The 10,011-nt window shown below is 43.8% G+C and overlaps 1 protein-coding gene across 1 annotated transcript in view; it reads right to left on the reverse strand.

Moving 5' to 3' along the window:
• Positions 1–10,011, reverse strand: part of LOC106595143 (UTP--glucose-1-phosphate uridylyltransferase) — a 28,674-nt gene that overhangs the window by 5,435 nt on the left and 13,228 nt on the right. Inside the window, exon 6 of the mRNA XM_082978739.1 lies at positions 3,947–4,189. Coding sequence (XP_082834865.1) covers positions 3,947–4,189 — 243 coding nt within the window. The remainder of the gene's footprint in view (positions 1–3,946; positions 4,190–10,011) is intronic.

Below are 10,011 nucleotides of genomic sequence, written 5' to 3' on the forward strand. Positions count from 1 at the left end.
GGTTACGTTAGATATCTTAGTAAAGGAGCTGCCCAGCTTGACGTGGGGCATGGTTAAGGTTAGTTAGTTAGTAGTTATAGTAGTAATGTTAGGGTTACGTTAGTTGCCTTAGTAAAGGAGCTGCCCAGCTTGACGTGGGACATGGTTAAGGTTAGTTAGTAGTTACAGTAAGGTTAGGGTTACATTAGTTACCTTAGTAAAGGATCTGCCCAGCTTGACATGGGGCATGGTTAAGGTTAGTTAGTAGTTACAGTAAGGTTAGGGTTACGTTAGTTACCTTAGTAAAGGATCTGCCCAGCTTGACGTGGGGCGTGGTTAAGGTTAGTTAGTAGTTACAGTAAGGTTAGGGTTACGTTAGTTACCTTAGTAAAGGATCTGCCCAGCTTGACGTGGGACATGGTTAAGGTTAGTAGTTACAGTAAGGTTAGGGTTACATTAGTTGCCTTAGTAAAGGAGCTGCCCAGCTTGATGTGGGGCATGGTTAAGGTTAGTAGTTACAGTAAGGTTAGGGTTACATTAGTTACCTTAGTAAAGGAGCTGCCCAGCTTGATGTGGGGCATGGTTAAGGTTAGTAGTTACAGTAAGGTTAGGGTTACGTTAGATATCTTAGTAAAGGAGCTGCCCAGCTTGATGTGGGGCATGGTTAAGGTTAGTAGTTACAGTAAGGTTAGGGTTACATTAGTTACCTTAGTAAAGGATCTGCCCAGCTTGACGTGGGGCGTGGTTAAGGTTAGTTAGTAGTTACAGTAAGGTTAGGGTTACATTAGTTGCCTTAGTAAAGGAGCTGCCCAGCTTGACGTGGGACATGGTTAAGGTTAGTAGTTACAGTAAGGTTAGGGTTACGTTAGATATCTTAGTAAAGGAGCTGCCCAGCTTGACGTGGGGCGTGGTTAAGGTTAGTTAGTTAGTAGTTATAGTAGTAATGTTAGGGTTACGTTAGTTGCCTTAGTAAAGGAGCTGCCCAGCTTGACGTGGGGCATGGTTAAGGTTAGTTAGTTAGTAGTTATAGTAGTAATGTTAGGGTTACGTTAGTTGCCTTAGTAAAGGATCTGCCCAGCTTGACGTGGGGCGTGGTTAAGGTTAGTTAGTAGTTACAGTAAGGTTAGGGTTACGTTAGTTACCTTAGTAAAGGATCTGCCCAGCTTGACGTGGGGCGTGGTTAAGGTTAGTTAGTAGTTACAGTAAGGTTAGGGTTACATTAGTTACCTTAGTAAAGGAGCTGCCCAGCTTGACGTGGGGCATGGTTAAGGTTAGTAGTTACAGTAAGGTTAGGGTTACGTTAGATATCTTAGTAAAGGAGCTGCCCAGCTTGACGTGGGGCGTGGTTAAGGTTAGTTAGTTAGTAGTTATAGTAGTAATGTTAGGGTTACGTTAGTTGCCTTAGTAAAGGAGCTGCCCAGCTTGACGTGGGACATGGTTAAGGTTAGTTAGTAGTTACAGTAAGGTTAGGGTTACATTAGTTACCTTAGTAAAGGATCTGCCCAGCTTGACGTGGGGCGTGGTTAAGGTTAGTTAGTAGTTACAGTAAGGTTAGGGTTACATTAGTTACCTTAGTAAAGGATCTGCCCAGCTTGACATGGGGCATGGTTAAGGTTAGTTAGTAGTTACAGTAAGGTTAGGGTTACGTTAGTTACCTTAGTAAAGGATCTGCCCAGCTTGACGTGGGGCGTGGTTAAGGTTAGTTAGTAGTTACAGTAAGGTTAGGGTTACATTAGTTACCTTAGTAAAGGAGCTGCCCAGCTTGACGTGGGGCGTGGTTAAGGTTAGTTAGTAGTTACAGTAAGGTTAGGGTTACATTAGTTACCTTAGTAAAGGAGCTGCCCAGCTTGACGTGGGGCGTGGTTAAGGTTAGTTAGTAGTTACAGTAAGGTTAGGGTTACGTTAGTTACCTTAGTAAAGGATCTGCCCAGCTTGACGTGGGACATGGTTAAGGTTAGTAGTTACAGTAAGGTTAGGGTTACATTAGTTGCCTTAGTAAAGGAGCTGCCCAGCTTGATGTGGGGCATGGTTAAGGTTAGTAGTTACAGTAAGGTTAGGGTTACATTAGTTACCTTAGTAAAGGAGCTGCCCAGCTTGATGTGGGGCATGGTTAAGGTTAGTAGTTACAGTAAGGTTAGGGTTACGTTAGATATCTTAGTAAAGGAGCTGCCCAGCTTGATGTGGGGTATGGTTAAGGTTAGTAGTTACAGTAAGGTTAGGGTTACATTAGTTACCTTAGTAAAGGATCTGCCCAGCTTGACGTGGGGCGTGGTTAAGGTTAGTTAGTAGTTACAGTAAGGTTAGGGTTACATTAGTTGCCTTAGTAAAGGAGCTGCCCAGCTTGACGTGGGACATGGTTAAGGTTAGTAGTTACAGTAAGGTTAGGGTTACGTTAGATATCTTAGTAAAGGAGCTGCCCAGCTTGACGTGGGGCGTGGTTAAGGGTAGTTAGTTAGTAGTTATAGTAGTAATGTTAGGGTTACGTTAGTTGCCTTAGTAAAGGAGCTGCCCAGCTTGACGTGGGGCATGGTTAAGGTTAGTTAGTTAGTAGTTATAGTAGTAATGTTAGGGTTACGTTAGTTGCCTTAGTAAAGGATCTGCCCAGCTTGACGTGGGGCGTGGTTAAGGTTAGTTAGTAGTTACAGTAAGGTTAGGGTTACGTTAGTTACCTTAGTAAAGGATCTGCCCAGCTTGACGTGGGGCGTGGTTAAGGTTAGTTAGTAGTTACAGTAAGGTTAGGGTTACATTAGTTACCTTAGTAAAGGATCTGCCCAGCTTGACGTGGGGCGTGGTTAAGGTTAGTTAGTAGTTACAGTAAGGTTAGGGTTACATTAGTTACCTTAGTAAAGGAGCTGCCCAGCTTGACGTGGGGCGTGGTTAAGGTTAGTTAGCAGTTACAGTAAGGTTAGGGTTACATTAGTTACCTTAGTAAAGGATCTGCCCAGCTTGACGTGGGGCGTGGTTAAGGTTAGTTAGTAGTTACAGTAAGGTTAGGGTTACATTAGTTACCTTAGTAAAGGAGCTGCCCAGCTTGACGTGGGGCATGGTTAAGGTTAGTAGTTACAGTAAGGTTAGGGTTACGTTAGATATCTTAGTAAAGGATCTGCCCAGCTTGACGTGGGGCGTGGTTAAGGTTAGTTAGTAGTTACAGTAAGGTTAGGGTTACATTAGTTACCTTAGTAAAGGATCTGCCCAGCTTGACGTGGGACATGGTTAAGGTTAGTTAGTAGTTACAGTAAGGTTAGGGTTACATTAGTTACCTTAGTAAAGGAGCTGCCCAGCTTGACGTGGGGCATGGTTAAGGTTAGTTAGTAGTTATAGTTATAGTAGTAATGTTAGGGTTACATTAGTTACCTTAGTAAAGGAGCTGCCCAGCTTGACGTGGGACATGGTTAAGGTTAGTTAGTAGTTATAGTTATAGTAGTAATGTTAGGGTTACATTAGTTACCTTAGTAAAGGAGCTGCCCAGCTTGACGTGGGACATGGTTAAGGTTAGTTAGTAGTTATAGTTATAGTAGTAATGTTAGGGTTACATTAGTTACCTTAGTAAAGGAGCTGCCCAGCTTGACGTGGGGCGTGGTTAAGGTTAGTTAGTAGTTACAGTAAGGTTAGGGTTACATTAGTTACCTTAGTAAAGGATCTGCCCAGCTTGACGTGGGGCGTGGTTAAGGTTAGTTAGTAGTTACAGTAAGGTTAGGGTTACATTAGTTACCTTAGTAAAGGAGCTGCCCAGCTTGACGTGGGGCGTGGTTAAGGTTAGTTAGTAGTTACAGTAAGGTTAGGGTTACGTTAGTTACCTTAGTAAAGGAGCTGCCCAGCTTGACGTGGGGCGTGGTTAAGGTTAGTTAGTAGTTACAGTAAGGTTAGGGTTACATTAGTTACCTTAGTAAAGGAGCTGCCCAGCTTGACATGGGGCGTGGTTAAGGTTAGTTAGTAGTTACAGTAAGGTTAGGGTTACATTAGTTACCTTAGTAAAGGAGCTGCCCAGCTTGACGTGGGGCGTGGTAGGGAACTCTCTCTTCTGGCTCATGGTGAGAGAGCCCGCCTCCAGGCTGTAGAGGTTGGACATGACCAATAGGAGGTCGGAGACGGTCTTGACGGGCAGGAAGCGGGATCGCGGCACGTTGATGCCCAGGGCGTTGTCGAAGCTCTTGATGGCCGCGCCCACCGCCGTCTCCAGCTGGATCACGTTCTGACCGCCGTCCAGTGTCTGGCAGGAGAAAAGGTATAGGTGGTTAGTGACACACACACACTAAAGGATGTAGGTAGGGGATTCATGTACACATACACACACACACACAGAAGAATGTACTGTAGGCCTCAGGTAGTGGGTTCAGATGGAGAACCTCTGAGTTAGTCACAAGACAAGTTTTAAGCTGCTTCACTAGGATCTGAATGATCCACTTAATATCAAAGAGAGAGAGTATCACAGTGTTCTGTTCACTACATCTACTAGATAACAACATCAGGTCAGTAGTTCTATAATATACAGTAGTGTTCTGTTCACTACATCTACTAGCTAACAACATCAGGTCAGTAGTTCTATAATATACAGTAGTGTTCTGTTCACTACATCTACTAGCTAACAACATCAGGTCAGTAGTTCTATAATATACAGTAGTGTTCTGTTCACTACATCTACTAGATAACAACATCAGGTCAGTAGTTCTATAATATACAGTAGTGTTCTGTTCACTACATCTACTAGATAACAACATCAGGTCAGTAGTTCTATAATATACAGTAGTGTTCTGTTCACTACATCTACTAGATAACAATATCAGGTCAGTAGTTCTATAATATACAGTAGTGTTCTGTTCACTACATCTACTAGCTAACAACATCAGGTCAGTAGTTCTATAATATACAGTAGTGTTCTGTTCACTACATCTACTAGATAACAACATCAGGTCAGTAGTTCTATAATATACAGTAGTGTTCTGTTCACTACATCTACTAGATAACAACATCAGGTCAGTAGTTCTATAATATACAGTAGTGTTCTGTTCACTACATCTACTAGCTAACAACATCAGGTCAGTAGTTCTATAATATACAGTAGTGTTCTGTTCACTACATCTACTAGATAACAACATCAGGTCAGTAGTTCTATAATATACAGTAGTGTTCTGTTCACTACATCTACTAGATAACAACATCAGGTCAGTAGTTCTATAATATACAATGCCCCATAATGACAAAGCAAAAACAGGTTTTTAGACATTTTCGCAAATGTATTAATAATTAAAAACAGAAATACCTTTTTTACATAAGCATTCAGACCCTTTGCTATGAGACTCATATATATATATATATATATATATATTTGTATTTTTTTTCTTCTCCCAGATCTGGGGAAGGTAACCAAAACATTTCTGCAGCATTGAAGGTCCCAAAGAACATCATTCTTAGATGGAAGAAGTTCGGAACCACCAAGACTCTTCTTAGAGCTGTCCTCCCGGCCAATCTGAGCAATCAGGGGAGAAGGGCCTTGGTCAAGGAGGTGACCAAGAACAGGATGGTCACTCTGACAGAGCTCTAGAGTTCCTCTGTGGAGAGGGGAGAACCTTTCAGAAGGACAACCATTTCTGCAGCACTTCACCAATCAGGCCTTTATGGTAGAGTGGCCAGACAGATTTTCCACTCCTCAGTAAAGGGCACATGAAAGCCCGCTTGGAGTTCGCCAAAAGGCACCTAAAGACTCTCAGACCATGAGAAACAAGATTCTCTGGTCTGATCAAACCAAGATTGAACTCTTTGGCCTGAATGCAAAGCATCACGTCTGGAGGAAACCTGGCACCATCCCTAAGGTGAAGCATGGTGGTGGCAGCATCATGCTGTGGGGATGTTTTTCAGCAGCAGGGACTGGGAGACTAGTCAGGATCAAGGAAAAGATGAACGGAGCAAAGTACAGAGAGATCCTTGATCCTGCTCCAGAGTACCCATGACCTCAGACTGTGGCGAAGGTTCACCTTCTAACAGGACAATGACCCTAAGCACACAGCCAAGACAACACAGAAGTGGCTTGAATGTCCTGAATGTCCTCGAGTGGCACAGCCAGAGCCCGGACTTGAACCTGATTGAACATCTATGGAGAGGCCTGAAAATAGCTGTGCAGCAACGCTCCCCATCCAACCTGACAGAGCTTGAGAGGATTTGCAGAGAAGAATGGGAGAAACTCCCCAAATACAGGTGTGCCAAGCTTGTAGTGTCATACCCAAGAAGACTCGAGGCTGTAATCACTGCTTCAACAAAGTACTGAGTAAAGGGTCTGAATACTTATGTAAATGTCATATTTCAATTTCTAAAACCCTGTTTTTGCTTTGTCATTATGGAGTACAGTATGTAGATTGATGATTAAAAAAAATTGTTTAATAAATTTTAGAATACGGCTGTAACGTAACAAAATGTGTAAAAAGTCAATGGGTCTGAAAACTTTCCCAAGGCATTGTTTATCCAATAGAAGTAGCAGTCTGAGGATCTAAAGACGGGACGTGTTATTCATCTACGGTTGCGCCTCAAACTCTCCATTCTCCCAAAGTGTGCACTTGTTCACTTCCCTTCAAAGATTTAGAAGGGAATGACTGGTATAAGGAAATGGTGGAATGTCCCTGTAGACATCTACAACAATCCAATGCTTTTCAATATGTGGATAGTGAACGGGTGAACACTTCAGGAAGGAGAGATTATTGGGACACACCCCCAATCTGAAAATATGAGGGGGATAAATCTACACTAGCCTAGGATCTATCCATGTAAGGCAGGTTACCACTGGTTACCTTGGTATTAGTTGACCTCTAGGAGACAGACTGGAGTTGTAGTGGTTACCTTGGTATTAGTCGACCTCTAGGAGACAGACTGGAGTTGTAGTGGTTACCTTGGTATTAGTAAACCTCTAGGAGACAGACTGGAGTTGTAGTGGTTACCTTGGTATTAGTAAACCTCTAGGAGACAGACTGGAGTTGTAGTGGTTACCTTGGTATTAGTCGACCTCTAGGAGACAGACTGGAGTTGTAGTGGTTACCTTGGTATTAGTCGACCTCTAGGAGACAGACTGGAGTTGTAGTGGTTACCTTGGTATTAGTCGACCTCTAGGAGACAGACTGGAGTTGTAGTGGTTACCTTGGTATTAGTAAACCTCTAGGAGACAGACTGGAGTTGTAGTGGTTACCTTGGTATTAGTAAACCTCTAGGAGACAGACTGGAGTTGTAGTGGTTACCTTGGTATTAGTCGACCTCTAGGAGACAGACTGGAGTTGTAGTGGTTACCTTGGTATTAGTCGACCTCTAGGAGACAGACTGGAGTTGTAGTGGTTACCTTGGTATTAGTTGACCTCTAGGAGACAGACTGGAGTTGTAGTGGTTACCTTGGTATTAGTAAACCTCTAGGAGACAGACTGGAGTTGTAGTGGTTACCTTGGTATTAGTCGACCTCTAGGAGACAGACTGGAGTTGTAGTGGTTACCTTGGTATTAGTTGACCTCTAGGAGACAGACTGGAGTTGTAGTGGTTACCTTGGTATTAGTAAACCTCTAGGAGACAGACTGGAGTTGTAGTGGTTACCTTGGTATTAGTCGACCTCTAGGAGACAGACTGGAGTTGTAGTGGTTACCTTGGTATTAGTCGACCTCTAGGAGACAGACTGGAGTTGTAGTGGTTACCTTGGTATTAGTCGACCTCTAGGAGACAGACTGGAGTTGTAGTGGTTACCTTGGTATTAGTCGACCTCTAGGAGACAGACTGGAGTTGTAGTGGTTACCTTGGTATTAGTCGACCTCTAGGAGACAGACTGGAGTTGTAGTGTTTACCTTGGTGTTAGTAAACCTCTACAGGACAGACTGGAGTTGTAGTGTTTACCTTGGTGTTAGTAAACCTCTAGGAGACAGACTGGAGTTGTAGTGTTTACCTTGGTGTTAGTAAACCTCTAGGAGACAGACTGGAGTTGTAGTGTCTACCTTGGTGTTAGTAAACCTCTAGGAGACAGACTGGAGTTGTAGTGTTTACCTTGGTGTTAGTAAACCTCTAGGAGACAGACTGTTAGGAGACAAATCAACAATGTTCTGCTTTCCCACCACTCTGTAATGTCTCAGGGCAGCGCCGCTCTGTAATGTCTCAGGGCAGCGCCGCTCTGTAATGTCTCAGGGCAGCGCCGTTCTGTAATGTCTCAGGGCGCCCGCTCTGTAATGTCTCAGGGCAGCGCCGCTCTGTAATGTCTCAGGGCAGCGCCGCTCTGTAATGTCTCAGGGCAGCGCCGCTCTGTAATGTCTCAGGGCAGCGCCGCTCTGTAATGTCTCAGGGCAGTGCCGCTCTGTAATGTCTCAGGGCAGCGCCGCTCTGTAATGTCTCAGGGCAGTGAAATGAGAGACAAATATACACGGTACATGAATGTGTCTATGCACACACTGTGAGAACAAAATTGCAAGACTATGTTATAATACTTTTATTGCATCAAATGGTTGTTTTATTCAACAGAATAGAGTATTCTATATATTGTGTGTGTTCTACTGAGGACGGGCCTCTGGGAGATAACACTGACAGGAGATTCACCATGTCTTTTGGGTGATAAAACCTAAAGAGCATTCCAGAGCATGAGTTAATGTTTCTGTTCTATACCGTACCAGGGAGAGATGGTTCCAGTTTGGAGTCGGAGGGCCAGACTCTGGTCTCTATACACTGAAAACTGTTTTTACAGCAGATACTGTCTGCTATGAATTATAGATATCTTTCATACAGATCTTAACCTTGTGACCATTCTCTATATCTGTTGTTCGTCGTGTATCTTAGCTATAAAAAACCTTTACTTTTGTCTCGGGGCTCTCAACGAATCATCTGAGGGTGATTCGTCAACCAGCTATTGCAAAGCTTTCACTAATAAAGATTTAGTTTAAGTATAACTCTGACTTGTGTGTTAAGTTTGTCTCTCCTCATTTGATAGTAAAGAAATTAACTACCACACACACACACACACACACACACACACACACACACACACACACACACACACACACACACACACACACACACACACACACACACACACACACACACACACACACACACACACACACACACACACACACACACACACACACACACACACACACACACACACCACACAGAACCTCTCAGTTAAATGAGAAGTGTATTCTTAGATAATACAGCCATTCACACATGCAGACTCACGCACCCATCCACACAAACACTCTTTATCTGCAGTAAAGAGGTTTTAGAATCTGGGCTTTAGTGAGACTGCAGGGCATCATTTATGGAGAAGGGTTGTCCTCTGGGCTTTAGTGAGACTGCAGGTCATCATTTATGGAGAAGGGTTGTCCTCTGGGCTTTAGTGAGACTGCAGGGCATCATTTATGGAGAAGGGTTGTCCTCTGGGCTTTAGTGAGACTGCAGGGCATCATTTATGGAGAAGGGTTGTCCTCTGGGCTTTAGTGAGACTGCAGGGCATCATTTATGGAGAAGGGTTGTCCTCTGGGCTTTAGTGAGACTGCAGGGCATCATTTATGGAGAAGGGTTGTCCTCTGGGCTTTAGTGAGACTGCAGGGCATCATTTATGGAGAAGGGTTGTCCTCTGGGCTTTAGTGAGACTGCAGGGCATCATTTATGGAGAAGGGTTGTCCTCTGGGCTTTAGTGAGACTGCAGGGCATCATTTATGGAGAAGGGTTGTCCTCTGGGCTTTAGTGAGACTGCAGGGCATCATTTATGGAGAAGGGTTGTCCTCTGGGCTTTAGTGAGACTGCAGGGCATCATTTATGGAGAAGGGTTGTCCTCTGGGCTTTAGTGAGACTGCAGGGCATCATTTATGGAGAAGGGTTGTCCTCTGGGCTTTAGTGAGACTGCAGGGCATCATGTATTGAGAAGGGTTGTCCTCTGGAACGGCGTGGTGGTGTCCCTCTATAGGCAGCACTTTTCTATACATACAGGGAGCTCCAAAAGTATTGGGACAGTGACAAATGTTTTGTTGTTTTGGCTCTGTAGTCCAGCACTTTGGATTTTAAATGATACAATGACTATGAGGT

This window comes from Salmo salar, chromosome 01 (genome assembly GCF_965601325.2).
Source record: "Salmo salar chromosome 01, fSalSal1, whole genome shotgun sequence".
NCBI lineage: Eukaryota > Metazoa > Chordata > Actinopteri > Salmoniformes > Salmonidae > Salmo > Salmo salar.